This window comes from Maylandia zebra, linkage group LG3 (genome assembly GCF_041146795.1).
Source record: "Maylandia zebra isolate NMK-2024a linkage group LG3, Mzebra_GT3a, whole genome shotgun sequence".
NCBI classification, from domain to species: Eukaryota; Metazoa; Chordata; class Actinopteri; order Cichliformes; family Cichlidae; genus Maylandia; species Maylandia zebra.
The window spans coordinates 30,696,325-30,717,244 of NC_135169.1; the positions used below are offsets into that span (position 1 = coordinate 30,696,325).

General features: G+C 38.3%; 1 protein-coding gene across 1 annotated transcript; it reads right to left on the minus strand.

Annotated features, from left to right (window-relative positions):
- Window positions 1-5,461: 5,461 nt before the first annotated feature.
- LOC106675854 (Fc receptor-like protein 5) lies at window positions 5,462-20,003 on the minus strand. The gene is made up of 14 exons (XM_024799171.2): window positions 19,514-20,003; window positions 18,369-18,448; window positions 17,956-17,991; window positions 13,186-13,452; window positions 12,295-12,561; window positions 11,894-12,172; window positions 9,378-9,659; window positions 7,610-7,729; window positions 7,488-7,503; window positions 7,291-7,346; window positions 6,899-6,949; window positions 6,761-6,817; window positions 6,031-6,090; window positions 5,462-5,863 (listed from the first exon to the last, which is right to left on the minus strand). The coding sequence occupies exons 2-14, from the start codon at window positions 18,403-18,405 to the stop codon at window positions 5,787-5,789; spliced, it is 1,605 nt and encodes a 534-aa protein (XP_024654939.2). The 5' UTR covers window positions 18,406-18,448; window positions 19,514-20,003; the 3' UTR covers window positions 5,462-5,786.
- Between the last annotated feature and the right edge of the window lie 917 nt (window positions 20,004-20,920).

Below are 20,920 nucleotides of genomic sequence, written 5' to 3' on the forward strand. Positions count from 1 at the left end.
TTTATTGGAAACTGTTTACACATATTAACAGTTGAGATACAAACAGAAACATGAAATCAACACAGAAAACTTCACATTGTACGTTTGATAATCATGAGTGAATGTATATTTCAAACTAAATGACTGAACTCACAGGTTATCTCAATGGTGACATCATCACTTATACCAGTGTAGTAAACTGGGTTTCCTCTTGTTCCTCTGCAGCTGTAGATTCCTCCTTCAGATACTCTGATATCTCTGTTTTGTTGATCTCTGATTTTACCTTCAGAGGTTGTTTGGGTTCGTCTGAACCACTCATATTTCCATCCATCAGAGCTCTGCACAGAGCTGGTCAGTGTCACACTGCCCCCTACTGGTATGATTGTTGTTGCTGCTGTCAGTGTGGTCTTGGGATTATCTTCTGTTACCAAACCAGAAAAAACTAAATCAGGTTTTTTTTTTCTCTTTCTCTCCAATTACAGAATCATCCATCCACTCTCTTCTACTTATACAATTCACGGTCAACCCACGCAGACATTGGGACACCATTCAAATTACACACAGAAAGGCCCTAGTACCCAGAACCTTCATCTTGTGAGGCAACATTGCTGACAACTGTTTTGACCATGCTGCCTGCAATTGGAAAAAATATTCTCAGTCTCTGGCTCAATATGGGATTACTGTGACAATTATTCAATTTAAAAATCTCTAAATCAGCAGTGTAACAGTTTTTCAGTTGACCTGAAAAAGTCACACTGAATGTAAACTAATACAGTTACATTCACTGCTGAAGGAAACACAATGATGGTTGAAGAGGCATCTGTCTGATTTCAGTCAGCACAATTTCTGTAAAGCTTCTGATGTTTCTTTTTTCTCTCTCTTTTAAGTGAAATTTTATCTGTAATTGATATTATTACACATTAAAACACACACCTTTAGTAATGGTAGATTACAGAGTCTGTCACAATTTTAGCATTGCTTATAATGTAAAAAAGGTAAAATACAGTAATGTAAGTCCAGTAATTTATAATAAATAAGTATTTGCAAAGAAATCATACAAATATGTAGTGGTGATGTTCATTAAAGATTTACCTAAAACAATTACAGAGACAGTATTACTGATCTTTGTCTAATGTGAATTCTTCCTGCGACCAGAGCACTGATATTCACCACTTTGACCTGCAAATTGAATTTCAAAAAGGTGGATTTTGTTCAGGTTGTAGGGAACAAAGTCTCGACCACCCTTGTTGATAACTGTGGCTCAGGGGGTTGGGAATCGCATCTGTAACTGGAAGGTCGCCGGTTCGATCCCTGGGCTCTCTGTCCTGGTCGTTGTGTCCGTGGGCAAGACACTTTACCCTACTTGCCTACTGGTGTTGGCCAGAGGGGCCGATGGCGCGATATGGCAGCCTCGCTTCTGTCAGTCTGTCCCAGGGCAGCTGTGGCTACAACCGTAGCTGCCTCCACCAGTGTGTGAATGTGAGAGTGAATGAATAGTGGCATTGTAAAGCGCTTTGGGTGCCTTGAAAAGCGCTATATCAATCCAATCCATTATTATTATTATTATTATTATTTTGTATTCCCAGTCAGTGTCTTCTCCTTCATTCATGTCACATATGAACATAGCAAATTCTTGGATGAGAAAACTGGACCATCTGGGTTCAATATTTAGCACAGCATCTAGATTCAAACACAGCCACACCATTAGAAATGTAAAAGATGTTTATGTAGGATGTAGGGTCTGCATGTTCATAAAATAAGAATTATGCCGAGAATTAAAAAAATAAAAACAGAATGGAAATAACTTAAGAATGATGCAGTATGTCAAAATTAACCTTTGCTATAGAAATTATTAAAAAAATGAAAACAAAAAACTGTTCAGTCACCTTGAGCATGTCCAGTGCACAGGAGCGTACAGAGCACTACAATAAAGACAGATACTTAAGACATTATCAAACTAAAGACACTCAAATATTGCATAAATAAAACAGTGCTGATAATGACCCACAGCTTTTTTTACATCTTGGCTCATGTGATGAGGCACATGATCCATAGTGAGTTAACGACCTCCTTAAGCTGGGCTTGCATCGTGCGATTTTTGGCCCATTTTGGGCCGATTTTTTAATCGTACAACCGTTTAGGTGATCGGCCCGATTTTGGCCTTCATCATGCATCATGTATATGTGGGGTAACAAGAAGCAATTAACACCTCACGACCAGCTCCCGATCATCAATGGCTTGGTCGGAAGGATTTCAAACCGGTTTGAAATCCTCATGACCGTCGTGAGGATGTCACCGCAGCTGCTCACACTGCGCATGCGCAAACACATAAATGTTGGTGAAAAAGACGGAACAGCACAGCAGTGCAGCGTGTGATCTGGACACAACCGATGGAGACACTTATAGAACTTTGGAAAACTCATCCGAGCCTTCAAAATTATCACGACCACAACAACCGTGAAAACAGTTGGATTTACATTGCTGCTCACTCACAGCTGCCTGGTCAATGTTTTTCATTAGCAATTTAGCAAAGTTGATGGTGGTGGTGTGTGTGTCTGTGTGACTGAAAGACAGAGAGGGAGAGCGACAGAATTTCTGTTATAACCTTAATTTTATGGAGGCACAGTGTGAGCACTCAGGTCGGATCAGAGCATCGGGCCATATAGTGTGAGACCCTGCATCGTGACCTACGAACTTCTAACCCCTGCGAGTCAATCGTACAGTTTGAGCAGAAGCTGAATAATGCGACTGAAAAAAATCGCACAGTGTTTGCCCAGCTTTAAACGAGAACTCCCACCGGGGAGACTCAAATATGCCATAAACAAAACACTCAGGGTTTTACCAGTGGCTACTATGATTGGTACAAATGACTGATGCTCTGTTCTTCTTACTAAAACATGTTTATGGATCAGTATGAATCAAACAATAGAAGTCAGTGATGTACTCACAGAATAGGCCCAGCTCACAGAGCAAAGTGGCTCCCATCCTCACATCCAGCAGTGACACGTCTGAAAACTTCTACAACTTTCTGTAAAGAGAGAGAGTGAAGCAGCAGCATAGCAGATACCAAAGAGCTGTAACATACATCTGCTGATTGCTCTCAGATAAACATGTTAAATACTCTTTGTCATAAACAATTAGTAGCATGTCTTTTTTTCCACAAATGCAGTTTTTACATAAACCACTATTCAAAGCTAAGATTAGCTAACTAACTGAACCAAACCAGATGTAAAAATACCTCTCCAAATAAACAATAAATCAATTTCCATCTAAAATGAGAAAGAAATCTGCCCATGGTGCACTCCACTTAAGACAGCCAGGACATGCTCCAGCCCTCCTGAGACCCAAAGTTTTAACATGGTAAAACATGGATTCATAGACGATTAAAGCATCGTTGACAGATATGTCATACTCACTTATGGTACTGCTCACAGCAGTTGATGGTAATCCATGCACTCTCTTAGACAAAAATCCTGAGCTTCGCTAATGTGATGTATCCTATTACTCCACTGCAAACTCTTTTATAATACAATTCTGATTTGGTCATAAGATCTCCTACAGGAAGTGACTGAGCTTGAGAAAAATAAATACAGTGTCCTTAACGGAGTTAGAAGAACAGAAGATTTCTGAAAAGATTCAAACATACAGCTCTGCTATCACTTCCAACATAAATGAAGATGGGAAACTAAACAGCAGTGACATTTGTAAGGTTACTGAAGTTGGGTTAGGTGGTAGCCCACACCCCCCGCGCACACGAACGCACGAACACATCCTCCAACCACACACACTCATATTTTGCTCCATTGCGGTTTATTTCACACCTCAAACATTTAGTAAACAATTAAGCAAATACAAGTAATCTGCAGGTAGTAGGAAAATAAACTACTAACTCTTTTACGCTGCGTCCACACCTACACGGGTATTTTTGACAACGCAGCTGTTTTGTCCACACGTAAATGGCGTTTGTAATCACCGTTTACGTGTGGACAAGGAATACAGAGTTCGTCATGCAACATCAAAGGTATGTGCCTTTTTTCACATCGCCACGTTATTGTTTACATGAGATGAATTGCTATCAATAAATTTTTCAAAAAATGCCTCTCTGTGCAAAATGGGTTCAAAACATAAACAACTGTTGGATACTGTTTGTCCGTGATTTAGACAGGGGGAACAAATTGTGGCAGGATCAGCCTGATATTATTTGTATCCCGCTGTAACTTTACTGTATAAAGAGCTAACAGCTCCAAAATGTCCAAAGTAGTTAGTCATTACAACAACATGTGTGTGTGAACTAAAAATCAAGAATGTGGGATACTGTTTGTCTGTGATTTGGAGAGCCCAGCGCTGCTCCCGACGCAGGGAAAACCAATTCTACAGGGGAGACCTACCTTGGCACTTGTGCAGGTGAAGCCAAAGGGCAGATATGCTTCACCATATTTTCTAGTCTTTGGCTTAGAATGAAGTTGCTTTGGAAACATATTCAGTTATGCAAGTTATGCAGGCTTGTTTGCACAACAAGGCTAAATAATTATATAAACTTTTCTGAATCTAAATATTGTACTTTGGTAGAATTAAATAATAAGTGTAGTGCAGGTCTATGATGATTTTTAGTGCTACTATGATTCTGGTTCTGTCTTGGTTAAGTCCTCAGTAGTTCTGATTTTGAACTGTTGTAGTCCTGTTTTAATTCCGGATCAGTTCTGGGTCTGGTTGAATTGGGGTTTAGTCCTCGTGTCTTGACACAGCCCTGACTTTGTTCTGCCTTGCTGCTTAATTAAAAAACTAGTTTAAGGTGTCCTGCACATGTGAAATATATTTTTTTCCTATGTGAAGTCATTCTTTTTTGAACAAAACTCAAAACAGAGCATATTAATCTTTCAGTCATTTCTACCCCCCCCCAAGAAAAAAACAAAAAATCCCACATGCATACTACCCTTTTGGGCTAAGCCCCGGGTGTTTCAAATGTCTGGCTCCGCCTCTGCCACACATAGGAAGGAAGATAGATCAACGAGGAAACAGCACACAGGAGGGAGACATGGCTTAACCTAAATAACGTGAAGAGACAGGGGGACGCAAAACAGAACACACCGATGTCAGACATGGGCCTTCAAAGTAAAACAGGAAACACACTGACTGAACTGAGAGACACCATACCGACAGAGTACAGAGGGCAAACACAGGCAGAGATGACTAGACACTAAACTAAACCTACCCCAACACGATAATAATGATAATAATGATCAGAAAGCACAATTGAAGATCAGAACCTAAACCATAATACACAATAGTACAAAAACACAAGAAACAGAAGATGCTGGGTCAAAAGGACCCAGAACTGTGGCAGTAGCTGATAAACAGTCATGTGTCACGCAACTCTATCTGGTGTGTTGGAGCAAAAAACATGAAGGAGTATAAGTCAACTTGAACAGGTTTCTTTTTCAGCAAACACCACAGAACACTGCAAAGTGAATAATATATCAGGTTTAATAAAGAAATGATTTATATGACACGTAATCAGATAACAAAAACTACTGACAAAAAAAGTTAATCAACTTATAATATTGTTTTAAAAAAGCTTTTTGAAATGAGTCAAATGATACGTATTCAATTCAAGGTAACAGAAAAACATACTTAAAGAAATAAATAAATGAATAAGTGCTCATGCTAACGTGAAAACAGATCCTAATCTCAACGCTTGCCATCACTTTATAATAAAGCTCTATTTTAATAATACAGTCCATTAGCTTTTTTCCCCCACAATGATCTCTTCAATTCAGATTTGGGACCGAATCTACTTGCTTGAAAACTTATTGAAGGTACTCATTACCAAGAGCTGTTTGTGGCTTGATTTCAGAGTAAACGTCTTCATCAGTTGCTGCAGGAGCTGGATTTTCATACAAATAAAGACATCATTAGTCAAAGTTAATTGCCAGTAACCTCTTACTTACATACGACAGCTGTTCGTTTTTATACAGTTTTCTTTGATCTGTAAAAAAAATTGTAAATGAGACAGAAAGAGAAATAAATTATTGATTGTATTACTTTACTTACATTTGTCTCTCTTGGATTTAGCTTTATTGTAGTAGACCTGTGTGTAGAACTGGCTGTCATCTAAAAGAGGATGGACAGATGCTCAGCATAAACAAAGGGTGGAACGATTTTTCTGTCAGTCAACACCAAACTTATCACATGAACTGACTGAAGGAGGTTCTCGCTCTATTAAAGGTGAGATTTCCTGATGACCCCTTGCTGTCATGTTTAAAAATCTGTTTCTTTCTCTGCTGCTGTTAGCTCTCATTTCAGTGTCAGAGAAGCTCAACCCTCCTCCACCCCTGCAGAGGATTACAGATTACTGCTGTCTTCATATTCCTTCTGATTCTGGGAGACACAGCAAACCTTCTGGCAACAGCAAGTGTGGACGATCCATCCCGAAGGAGCTGGTCTACCTATCCAACTAGAATGGGATGCAGGTACTGTTGTCATTTTTGGGCTTGCCATTTTGTTGCCTCTCCAGTGAACCTGCTGTCACTTTTAGCAGGTCATATGGAGTCAACATGCTTTATGCTTCCTAACTGGATGTATTTATGCCTCTTAAATTTAACTGGCTTTTGTTTTATTTATTTATTTTTGAGGAATGCACATGACAAGCAGACAGCATGTTTCTTCGTCTCTGTTAGAAGGCTCATATGAATGAATGATTTTAAATTTAATATAGATACTACTGTCCTATGAAAACATGTAAACTACTGTATTTCATGTTTTTATAACATCAGATTCTTACCTTTCATTGTGAAGTTTTTTAACTCAATCAAAGAATATGTGAAATCCCCAGATTCAGCTGGAACAGAGTTACATAGTCATACATAAATAAACATCACACAGACTCTATATACCTTATTGCCTTATTTATGTACTTTACCATTTTGTGTGTCGTCGCAGTCTTTGATTGATTCATAGAAACAAGCATCATCTACAAAATCAAGGCTGATGTTAAAATAACTAAAAAAATTTAAAAAAACATAAAAAATACTGATACTCAAAGCCATGTAAATATATTAAATGTGGTTACAACATTACAAACAGCAAATGCATAGCATTTTTACATCACTATAAACTTTCCAAAGAACATTTAAAAAGAATAAAGAAAACAAAAATGAAATGACAATTTCTGGGTAGATGATCAGATACATATACAAATTTTAATTATTAACCACTATAGTATGTGGATAGCATCCACTTCCTTATTTAGTACATTTGTTACATATTTACATTACAGACCAACAGCAACAATAATAGCAAACAAAGGCTGACCTTGGAGAGGAGAACTGTTTTGTCTCTCAATTTCATTCTGATTTGTGTTCTGAGTCCTGGTGGAACATAAGGTGTAGTAAAACAGTAGATTATTATTATTATTATTATTATTATTATTATTATTATTATTATTATTATTTAATAAACACAGGATTTAATTCTTGTATGCTAAAAAGAGAAGTGAAATGTGAACCAACCTGACAAAGAATGAATCTGTAAAAAAAGACAATTACTTTTTTTAGTGTTGTAACACTACATGCAGCTTTTTAAACACATCATAGATCATATTCAATCTAATACCAGAAGAAAATGGTCTCACCCTTTGACCGCTTGAAGACATACAACAACAGAAGAAGAAGAAGAAGAATCAGTAAAATTCCACAAAGGAGTCCAACAATCAACCAGGTGAGAAATGAAGATCGTTCAGGCTCAGGTACTGCTGTAATAAATAATATACCCTAATTAGATTATTATGATGTGAATCACCACCACAATTTACATAGGGAGTTTACAAAACATGTCAGCTATATTACAATGTTCTTAATAATAACTGATAATTGCACCTTTTATTGCAATCTGTGGTGGGGTTTTTTTTCCTGCTTTATTTGTCATCAATTCATATTCCCATTCACTGTCTTCTTTGTCGATCTTATACTTTTCATATATACACTCAACAAAAAAATAAACGCAACACCTTTGTTACTGCTCCCATTCCCCATGGGATGGACGTAGAGACCTAAAATTCATTCCAGATACACAATATAACCATGTGGTCACAAATCAGTCCAAATGTGTGGTAGTGGGCACATCTGCCATATTGAGATAATCCATCCCACCTCACAGGTGTGCCACATCAGGATGCTGATCTGACATCATGAGTAGTGCACAGGTGTACCTCAGACTGCCCACAACAAAAGGCCACCCTGGAATGTGCAGTTTTGTCTCACAGCAAAATGCCACAGATGCCACAAGCAATGAGGGAGCGTGCAACTGGCATGCTGACAGCAGGAATGTCAACCAGATCTGTCGCCCGTGCATTGAATGTTCATTTCTCAACCATAAGCCGTCTCCACAGGCGTTTCAGAGAATATGGCAGCACATCCAACCGGCCTCACAACCGCAGACCTCGTGTAACCACACCAGCCCAGGACCTCCACATCCAGCAGGTTCACCTCCAAGATCGTCTGAGACCAGCCACCCAGACAGCTGCTGGAACAATTGGTTTGCACAACCAAACAATTTCTGCACAAACTGTCAGAAACCGTCTCAGGGACGCTCAACTGCATGCACGTCGTCCTCATCGGGGTCTTGACCTGACTCCAGCTCGTCGCCGTAACAGACTTGTGTGGGCAAATGCTCACATTCGATGGCGTCTGGCACGTTGGAGAGGTGTGCGCTTCACGGATGAATCATGGTTCACATTGTTCAGGGCAGATGGCAGCTGAGTCCCAGTTCTTGCATGGCCAGCATACTCACCGGACATGTCACCCATTGAGCATGTTCGGGATGTGCTTGACCGGCGTATACGACAGCGTGTACCAGTTCCCACGAATATCCAACAACCTCGCACAGCCATTGACGTGGAGTGGACCAACATTCCACAGGCCAAAATTGACAATCTGATAGACTCCATGCGATGATGTGTTGCACTGCATGAGGCAAATGGTGGTCACACCAGATACTGACCGGTTCTGGGTCCCCAGACCCCCAATAGCGCAAAAAACTGCACATTCCAGGGTGGCCTTTTGTTGTGGGCAGTCTGAGGTACACCTGTGCACTACTCATGATGTCAGATCAGCATCCTGATGTGGCACACCTGTGAGGTGGGATGGATTATCTCAATATGGCAGATGTGCCCACTACCACACATTTGGACTGATTTGTGACCACTGTTTGGGAGGGATGGTTATATTGTGTATCTGGAATGAATTTTAGGTCTCTACGTCCATCCCATGGGGAATGGGAGCAGTAACAAAGGTGTTGCGTTTATATTTTTGTTGAGTGTATATAAATGACTAATGACAATATTGATTTCCACATTCTTTATTCCTGGAATATTCACTCTTTGATAGTGATGGAAAACTCACCCTTTTTATCAATCCTGACTGACTGGCTGTCCTCTGTGTAGTAAACTGGGTTTCCTCTTCCTCCTCTGCACCTGTAGAGTCCTTCCTGTGAGACACTGATTTGTCCATTTGGGTAGAAAACTCCATCTTGTATGATCAGAGGTTCAGATGAGTTCTCATCTCTGTACCAGTAGTATTTCCATCCAGATGATGATGATGAGTTCACAGAGCAGGTCAGGGTCACATTTCCTCCTACTGGGATGTTTCTCATATCAGATGTTATTTGGGACTTTGGTTGATCTGCTGTTGAGTTAAGATAGAAAAAGAAAAAAAGTAAATATATTATACTGTACACAAAGGTCAGGATCTACACTGTACTAATGTTACAAGCCTTCATTTCCCCTCTTGTCCACCTCTGCTTCAGTTTCCAAAAACAAATACAAGGAAAAGAGACCAAACTGAAATGGTACGAGCACATCACATTTTTATCACCCAACATTGTAAAAGCAGTGTTTCCCCTTTCCTACTCCATGTATAAAAAAATACTTTTACTTTTTTTGTGTGATTCTTTGTAGGTCCCACTGCAACAACAAATTCGTGAGATAACCCAACAAGTGTTAGTAAGCTTAGTCTCAGATGTCAGACCACTCAGGAGGAGATGAACATGCTTTACAGAGAAACCAGCCATCTTCCCATGTCATAAAAAAAATCCCTTTTTAGTTTGGAAAAAAAGGCTCAAAACTCACAAATTACTGTTCATTAACTCAATAAACTCCTGGTCCAAACTTAATAAATAAATTCTAAAAATGTTCACAACACTTGGCTCTGTAAATGATGATCAATGTCACCAAATCATTATACATAGTTCTAGGATGTCTCATCCCACCTTAATCCAGCTGAACAAGGGAAATAGACTACTGATTATAGCTCTATCAGTCACCATGGCAACAAGTAAAAAATGAGTAAATTATTAGTAAGGAAAATTTTGACATCTCCTCCTGAAATATTACAACAACAAACCTACATCCATATGCTCTTTAACCTCCTACAAAACTTATTTTCTTCTTTTTACATTTTTTTCTCACTCGGCACGCCCAGCTGTGAGCCCTTTCTGTGGGTGCATAGACAGTGCACAGGCTACAACCTCCTCCATGCATCTGAACTCACGCACAAGGCTCAGATTATGTCCACTCTGGTTTTACTTCCATACCAATGGGTTCAGATTGTAGTAATGACTGGGTGTCAAGCTAAATCTGGCAACCTAATCATTTTTCCCCTCTTTATTTATGTTAATATTGCACTCAAGTGATGGAGCAGCAGGTCAGCATTGCGGTGACATCATTAGCCGTGTGCAGATCCAAACTCAGCACCAGGTCCTAAAGTCAAACGAACACTGTCGCATCACTGAGAGTTACAAACTGTCTAAATTCTTTCATCTTTAATAAAATGATCAGTGTTGTTGCTCTACCAGGTGTAACGATTAAATTTGACATCCAGGCATTCATGAAAACAGAATTTATGAAATTTAACAGAGTCAGAAGCTAGCAGGAAGTTACCTAAGGTGGTAACATGGTATAAAGATGATATACCATGTTCTGACTGAGGGAATTCTGAAAAATTCAAAGTACAGCTCTGCTATCACTTCCGACCTCAATAAAGACAGGAAACTAAACAGCAGTGATGTTTTTAGGGTTACTGAAGTTGGGCTAGCTGGTATATTATGAAGTGACACGGGGTGACTAGCTACACACCTACGTATAGCATAATATAAACACATTAGCACAGTTAAGCTGGAGGATGAACACTAATTTTTTTCAAGTTGATAAAAGTTAACGTGGGGGTTCCCAATGGTTAGGGACAAATGCAATGGTATGGCAGGATGCTGTAAACAGAACAAACTTAAGTCAGGGGAACAACTGAGATAATCCATCCAAAATACGAGGTTAGTCATTAACGCAGAGCTTCCCAAAGTGTGGGGCCCGGCCCCTAGGAGGGGTGGACTGCTAGCATAATGGACAGGTTTTTTGACGGGGCGCCCACACAAACGCAAAGCAGGAGATGCAGCATTTTTCTTGTGAAACAAAGGGGGTTGCGAAAAAAATTTGGAAACCACTGCATTAACATACTGCTGTATGGGCTCTAGGTGCATCGTAAGGTTTTCAAAACTGAGTTTTAAAATGAATAGTTCTAATAAAAAGCGAGGCAGACTGACAGTGATAACTGACTTTTTTTAGGGTTTTGTTCAGATTAAATAGAACAAGATACAAAGCATTAAAACATGTTAAAGACACAACAGCCTTAATAAATGAAGAGTAATTTGGACCCGGAAGCAGGGTTCATCACATCCTCACTTAAAGACTGCATACCAGTTGAAAGTTGATGACAAAGTGGTGACAAACTGTCTACAATGAGGCTACTATCAGCTGCAGCTCTTTGTCTGACTAACAATGTAACATGCTTTGTAGACCATTGAATTCATCCTGTGCTGACCATGATGACATTTGTCAAATGGAGATCACACAACAAACATGACTTACTTGATGCTGACAATGTGAAGGCTTCACTCCACTCTGTTGAAGAATATGAGTCATCTCTGCGTCGACTCTTACACATGTAGTCTCCACTGCTGGACTCAGAAACTCTGAATGTCACATCATTATTGTGTGTCCACTGTGTGGGTGTCCTGGGTCCTCTCCATTCATACTCCCACGCAGTGGTTTCACCTCCTTCCTGCACCTCACATGTCAGAGTGATCGTCTCACCTCTGAATATCTGAGGCCAGTTGGGTCGTTGTTTTACAACAACTTTATTGGAAACTGTTTACACATATTAACAGTTGAGATACAAACAGAAACATGAAATCAACACAGAAAACTTAACATTGTACGTTTGATAATCATGAGTGAATGTATATTTCAAACTAAATGACTGAACTCACAGGTTTTCTCAATGGTGACTTCATCACTTCTATCAGTGTAGTAAACTGGGTTTCCTCTTGTTCCTCTGCAGCTGTAGATTCCTCCTTCAGATACTCTGATATCTCTGTTTTGTTGATCTCTGATTTTACCTTCAGAGGTTCTTTGGGTTCGTCTGAACCACTCATATTTCCATCCATCAGAGCTCTGCACAGAGCAGGTCAGTGTCACACTGCCCCCTACTGGTATGATTGTTGTTTCTGCTTTCACTGTGGCCCTGGGTTTATGTGCTAATATGAAATAAAATATACACATCATGATCTATTATAAAGCTACACTTTAAAATATGTTTTCAGTGGATTCAATTTCTGACTTGAGGTAAAATCTACATATTTCACTATGATCATATTTCAGTTTTGTTTTTTGTTTTTTTAATTTTTATTTTCTTTCCGGTGTCCATCTCAACACTGTTCCAGTGGTGTAGTAAATCTTACATCCCAACGTAAGAATGGTATAGCAGTTTTTCAGTTTTCTGGCCTGAAGAAGTCGCACTTAATTAATACATGAACAAAATAGTGAACTACTTGTAACTAATTAGTAAAGTAATGCAGTTCACTGCTGAATGATAGACAATGATGGGTTAAGAGGGATTTGTATTTGTATGATTTTTGCTTAGATAACAGAAGTTTTTTTTCTAATTTCATTCACAAGTGCTGCTGTTACACATTAAAACGAATATGATGCATTATAGAGTGCATTAGCATTGTGTATATTGTGAGCAAAGTAACATGTAAGAAACAGTGGTTGTGTTCAAAGTTTCAAGTTTCCATGACAACATTAATCAAATGTACACTGTATTTTATCATCCAGATTAGTGTTTAAATGTATTGCTTGTTTTTTCACTGAGGACTTACCTAATACAGTTAGAGAGACAGTATTACTGTGCTTTGGTTTATGTGAGCTCTTTGTCCGACCTGAGCACTGGTATTCACCACTGTCACCAGTAGATCTAATTTCTAATCTGTAGTTTTTCAGTGTGTTGTACTGGATAAATTCTCGACCATTCTTGTTAATTTTGTATTCCAATTTGCTGTCTTTTCCTTTGTTCATGTTACATTTGAAGGTAACAAACTCCCCGGTGAAAAAAATGGACCAGCTGGGTTGAATAGTTAGCACAGCATCTAGATTCAAACACAAGGACAATATAAGCAATCTGAAATACTTTTATGACATCAAAGGCAACATCTGTGTTGATGTTTTCATAAAATGAGAAACGTATTAAAAATGAATAAATAAAAACAGAAATGGAAAGTGTTTAAGGGTGAGTATGCAGTATTTTCTGTTCAATCTTTACTAAATAGATAAAAAGGAAGTGTATTGGACATTTCTTTACTCTATATATTGATAACTTTAGTATTATTAATATCACTTGCTCACTTAGTTATATGCATGTACAATAGCACCCCAAATGGGCCTTATGCTCTATCACACATACACATACAGACAGAGTGGGGCCATTGTGAGTTCAGGTGAGATCTTATACAGACAGACAGTGAAACTCCCATCCTTATCTCAGAGAAGATCGAGGGAGGATTCGGGATGTAATTCTTTAGGTGCTAAGTAAGAAAACAGCGTCGTAATTCTTAAACTCTGAAGAGAAGGATTTAAGGATGAGGCTGAAGGTATCGCCCCCTCGTGACATGGGCCAACTTCAATTTCCTTTGTCTCTAAGTTTGGTCAAGGTATAAAAGGACAGCTGGAAGACTTTGGTCTCTGGGGAGTAGTGATGGGAATAACAGCGTTACTAACAGCGTTACTTTTTTCAGTAATTACTATTCCTATCGTTACAACGGCATTACCGTTGCTAACAAGAAAATGCGGTGCGGCCCGTTACTATTTTTCAACAAACAGACGGTTGAAGCTGTGTTCAGCTTACTACACCCTATATCAGTTGCACGGAAGTAGCTGACTACGTAAGTAATCTGGAAGCTACAGCTTTAACCCTTTAAGACCTACCATAGAACCAAGTCCACCAGAGCTTATATTATATTTTTACATGCTGTGGAGCCATTTATGGGAGCATTTCAAGTTGCTGTACATCAACACAACCATTATAGCCCAAATTTTAATAATATGTATTCATTAAGTGCATAGTAATTACATAAATTGCAAAAAAGTGCAATAAACTACAAAAAAATTGAAAATCGTTTTTGTTTTTTTAACATATATTTGTAGTTAGAGAAATTTAAGAGGCTTATCCCTCAAAACTGTAAATACAAAAAAGTTGCACAAACTAGTTTCCCACCACAGGAAATTTATTTTGAGTGTCTTCATAGTTTTATTTTTGAAATACACCAATTTTTATATACTGCAGGAAAAAACGAAATATTACAATGCAAATTTGTAAAAAAGCAGCATATGCATCAAAATAAACTATTTCCAGCAGTGCAATTTGAGTCCTAAGCATCCCAGAAACAACACAGAAAGTCATAAAGTCAAAGATAACTTTTAAAAACACAAGTATAGGCTCATTAGGCCCTGATAGTAAAAAACTACATTTCCGCGAAAATGATGTCACTTCCGGTTTTGGGCAGGTAATGGCGGACATGCGAAAATTCGCACTGACGTCTATTCTAACATAGGAAGTGTTATGAACAGCTTATCGGATCGGCAAAGCGTGTTTCTGGAATATTATGTTTTTGTTGCTGCAAGCGCTTTTTATGCAGTTTTTGCAAAGCTATATGTGGAAGGAAACTGTGACCGAGGACAAGCTGATGGCATAAGATGTAAGTACAACTCCTTCGGTTTCATATGCAAAAAAATTATTGCGCTAGCTCACGTGGTTGCAGCACTACCGGGATTTAAAAATAGTTACGCAAAACAAAGTGTGCCCGCTCCGACCGGCTTTAAAGGGTTAAGCAGCTATGGGCGCTCCCACTGACGGTAATCACTTTCTGCCCGATGATCACTTTCAAGCACAACAACTGAAGCTAGGGGGGCAAAACAATCGCATGAGTGCTGCTGTTTGACTGAGGAAGAATATAGTAGCCGATCACATGACCACTTCAAGATGACAAAGCAACAAGGTGATATATACCAGTTTTTAAATTGTGTTGATAGGCCACGTAAAACCAGAGTCATGATAAACAATATATATACTTTTTCCTCATAGTTTCTGTCTTAGGACAGCGCTAGCAAGCACTCTCTGCTTATGAGCAAAAAACAAAACAAAAAACAGCCCTTTCGTGTTGGTGGAAAAATGTACCATGTCGACCAATCAAAAATGATGTGGCAACATGACATTTGGTTGTTTAGGAAGAGGGGGGAGGTTTACGAGTGACGGTGAGAGAGAGAGAGAGAGAGAGAGAGAAAGAAAGACAGCAGAAAAAGAGAGAGAGCGAGTTTTGAGATGTGAGAGATTTGTGACGTTTAGCGTGTTTGGAGCGTGTAGTTAATGTGTTGTCTTGTGTAGTTAGTGTGTAGTGTTGTGGGTAATTTTGTGTTGTGTGTCAAAACAATGAGGTGACTGCTGTCTCCAGGTAGAAAAAGGAGTGATACACCTGCTGCTGTCAGACCTGCAGGTATCAGGCTGTGATGTTCTCCTTTATAGTGGACAGACATTTTTGGAATGGCACAAATAATTTGTGTGAAATCTTATTGAATGTAGAACAGCTGATTGTTATGTAAATAGTTTTGAAATGGTTATTTAAAAAAAGGGGTAAAATGTAAATGGCTGCAAATAACTTTGTTGTTTGCAAAACTTGTGCATATGATTTTCAAATTGACAATTTATATTTGCATTTAAAGTTATGAAATATGATTCAATAAACATGTTTGTGGTTGTTACAGTAAAAAAATATCACTTTTTCTACTCGGATTTTATGTTTTTTGTCTGATTTTAGATCAATTGTGTTAATACAGTATGTCAAAATGAAAACAGAACTGTAAATTCAGACACGTGAGGTTGTGCTGAAAAGAATGATGCCAAACAAGGCAAAGTAAATAGTTTTTAACCCTTTAAAACCAGCTGGAGTGGACACGCTCCATTTTGCGTAACTATTTTAAAATCTCTGTAGAACTACAACCACGTAAGGTAGCGCAATAAATAAATAATAAATTTTTTGCATATGAAACCAGAGGAGTTGTATTGACATGTTATGCCATTAGCTTGTCCTAAGTCACGGTTTCCTTCCACATATAGCTTTCCAAAAATTGCATAAAAAGCTCTTGCAGCAACAAAAACATAATATTCCAGAAATATGCAACACTTCCTAGGTTGCAATAGACGTCAGTGTGAACTATCGTATGTCCACCATTACCTGGCTGAAATCAGAAATGACGTCATTTTTGCAGAAAATTTAGTTTTTTACCTTCAGGGCCTGATAAGCCTATACTGGTGTTTTTGAAAGTCATATTTTGCTTTATGCTTTTCTGTATAGTTTCTGGGATGCTTAGAACTCAAATTGCACTGCTGGAAATAGTTTATTTTGATGCATATGCTGTTTTCTTTGCAAATTTGCATTATAATATATAAATGGTAAATGGCCTGTATTTATATAGCGCTTTACTAGTCCCTAAGGACCCCAAAGCGCTTTACATATCCAGTCATCCACCCATTCACACACACATTCACACACTGGTGATGGCAAGCTACATTGTAGCCACAGCCACCCTGGGGCGCACTGACAGAGGCGAGGCTGCCGGACACTGGCACCACCGGGCCCTCTGACCCTCTGACCACCACCAGTAGGCAACAGGTGAAGTGTCTTGCCCAAGGACACAACGGAGCCGGGGCTCGAACCGGCAACCTTCCAATTACAAGGCGAACTCCCAACTCTTGAGCCACAATCGCCCCATAATATAATACATAATATAATATTTATTTTCGTTGTTCCTGCAAGATATCAAAATTGGTGTATCTCAAAAATAAAACTATGAAGACACTTAAAATAAATTTCCTGTGGTTGGAAACTATTTTGTGCAACTTTTTTGCATTTACAGTTTTGAGGAATAAACCTCTGAAATCTCTCTAACTAGAAATATATGTAAAAACAAAAACAAAAAAAAAAGATTTTCAATTTTTTTTGTAGTTTATTGCACTTTTTTGCAATTTATGTACTTTCTATGAACCTAGTGCATACATATTACTAAAATGTGGGCTATAACGGTTGTATTGATGCATAGCAACTTGAAATGCTCCCAAAAATGGCACTACAGCATGTATAATATAAAGATAAGCTCTGGTGGACTTGGTTCTATGGTAGGTCTTAAAGGGTTAAAGGTGAAATTGAAATGTAGAAGTAAAATCAAAAGTAGTTAAAAATGGCCAATTATACACTGGACCCCCACAGGGTTAGACTAACGCAATAGTTACTTTTCATTATTTTTAGAATCTTGTAACTCAGTTACTAACTCAGTTATTTTTTTGAAGAAGTAACTATAATTAATTACTTTGTCAGTGTTACTTGCCCAGCACTGCTAGGGAGACAATTGGAGTAATTTTGAAGGTATAAAAGGATCAGAGTGGCCGATCTTCAGAGACCAATCTGATGTTGGACTAATGTGTTTCTCTCCATGTTGCAGCACAATATTAAACCACTTTAAATCATCTTCACCTGGTGTTAGCAGTTTATTTTAAAACTTTCACGACAAAAGATAATAAAAAAGTAAAACTGTTCAGTCACCTTGAGCGTGTCCAGTGCAGAGAAGTGTACAAAGCACTACAATAAAGACAGAAACTTCAGACATTATCAAACTAAAGAGACTGAAATACAGAAAATAAACAAATAAATGCATGCATAAGCACTTGTGGTTTATCAGTTTCTACTATAATGTGTTATTATCTTATATTATTATGTAAAATGCATCAAATTATTGTTGAGGAAGAAACAAACCTTTCTTAGATAATCTAAACCAGCTCCACTCTGATCTGAGTCAGTGCATCTAATCCAGTCTACAAACAACCATGTTGGTAACAAACATGAGAGTCCTCTGATCACATGACCTGAAATGGTACAAATGACTGATGCTCTGTTCTTACTAAAACATGTTTATGGCTCAGTATGAATCAAACAATAGGAGTCAGTGATGTACTCACAGAATAGGCCCAGCTCACAGAGCAAAGTGGCTCCCATCCTCACATCCAGCAGTGACACGTCTGAAAACTTCTACAACTTTCTGTAAAGAGAGAGAGTGAAGCAGCAGCACAGCAGATACCAAAGAGCTGTGAAGGAAACAATAGTTTTTTTTCTGCTTTCTTCCTTTTACACTAAAATAACAACTTAACATGATCTGACTACAGCATGCTGTGATGTGTTTATACTATAGTATAACAGTATAATAATATAGTATAATACTTACACAATAGATTCTCAGAACTATTACTAATCTTAATAAATTCATACATCCACTCACACAAAAATATGAATGAAAAACAATAAATATCAACAAATTTGTCTAAACAGTTAAACAAAGTCTCTGAATGCTGTTACACTGCTGGATCTAGCAAAAAGTTTTTCCCCCTGTGGAATTGTTGATACATTGATACATTTGTGGGAACTTTTTATTTTACTGCTTTCCTCCAGTTTCTTATCAGTCTTCAAATTTCTAACAAATATCTGCTAATATTAAGTAATAAAATTACTTCTCAGTAATATGTTTATTATGGATGCTGGGAGTGCCCTTGATGGACTCTAATATTATACAGTTAATGGTTTTAATGTAATAAACGTCAAAGCCAGACAAAAACTTTGAAAAGCAGTTTGCTTGAAAGTGTTTCACACACTGGAATAACTGCATTGCAAGGCTTAAAACTTGGCTGAGGTCTTACAGAAACAGGAGATTGCCTTTGCCTGCTCATTTTGTTATTAAGCAATTTTACCACTGATAATTATTACCCTCACAGATACAACACTACACAAACTGCTGTAGATGGATAAGTGAACAAAAGCATTATAAAGGAAGAGAATACACTTTTCTTTACACTGTTTCTTTTATGCCACAGAGACAATCCCAAATAGGGTGCTGCTAATATCTAAGCAGCCATTAATTTCTCATACTAAAGGCTGTAACACAAAATTATTATATTGATTCAAATGTAAAGTAAATAAACCACAACATCTCACTCTAAAAACAGCTGGAGTGTGATGGAGGCCACAGGCCACTTAAGTTTTATAAGCAGTTAAGAAAATAGTTTGAGAGATGAATAAAGCATTAACTGATAAACAGAGATGTCATACTCACGGACAGTAAACCTTCACAGCAGGTGTTGTTGATCCATGCACTTTCTCACAGAGCAGTTGAATCTATAACTAAAAATATTTCCTAATTGAAAAAAACTGAGCTCAGTAATGTAAAGTACTGCATTACATCAGGGCCGATTCCTTTAACGTGAAATTCTGGAGTGGTCATAAATTCACACACAGAGAGTGAGCGGCCTCGAGCAAAACTGACATTTAGCAGAAGTGAGCTTGAGGCCAGATGGCGTGCTCTATGTTGTTTCTCTCTTCCTTAAAAGTAGCTGTAACTGCTGCACTCAGTAACCGCACAGTGGGGCAGTTGGGTAATGTTGCCCAAATCAAACATTGGCTAACTTTAAACAGGGACGCTGTTCAAACCACACCAGGTAATGGATGAGTGTCAAGGATTGCTGTGTGGCAGGCAGGAGATTGGGCCCAAAATTCAGGACTCACAACACACAGGAGTGAACTCAAAATACAGCTTTATTTACTGACTCAAGGAAATTATAGAAAACTAAACTACATGGGGAAATTATAACCTAAACTTCAAGGCAACACACAACATGAGGGAGAACACAACGCTGACAAAAAGAAATACACTGAGGGATAATGAGGGCAATGACACACAGAAGGAGAGCACAGCTGGGAGTAATTAGGCAGGACGAGACAAAGGAAGCAAACTAAAAACACTGGCATGAGACATAGGCCTTCAAAGTAAAACAGGAAACACACCGACTGTATTCATGGATGATGTAAGCAAAATTCTGCTTCTTGTTTGGTTTCCTGATGCACGTCTTTTTTTAAAGATATTAAACCACAACAGAGCTATACTAAGTGTGATTGGACTTTCCACCTGTTGAATTAAATGTGCTTCCTTTTTAAAATATTTCCCATGTGGTGAAATTCTGGTTTTAAAGATGGTCATAACTTAGTGGGCAGGATGTGGTGAGCATGGGGAAAAGAGAAATACTGTTTTGAAACAGAAGTGTGAGGTGAGATTTAATCCTGCTTCCTCTTTGAGCTAACACGTGTGTCCTTAAAAGTAGCTCTGAAAGATTTTTTCTTCCTTTAAACTTTCAGTTACCCTACAGTGGGCCAGTTCCTGGGGCTCATGGGAAAAGTTTGAAGTTAAAGAATCTCTGATAATCACAACATAATAAGCTGTTTAAACTTCAGTAAATGAATTCAGTTTTAGTATATAGTGAAATCAGCTGAGATCAAACTACATCAAGTGTCACTTTACATGAAATCAAAACTCTGTTTCCACTGAGAACACGTCTGCAGAAACTATATTTTTCTGGGGGGGTTTAATGAGTCACTTGCAAACGATGCAAATCTGTGATTTTTGGAGAGCACAGCAAAGCTGCAAACACAGCAGTATGGATTAGGTAAGCAGTAAATAAACAAGAAT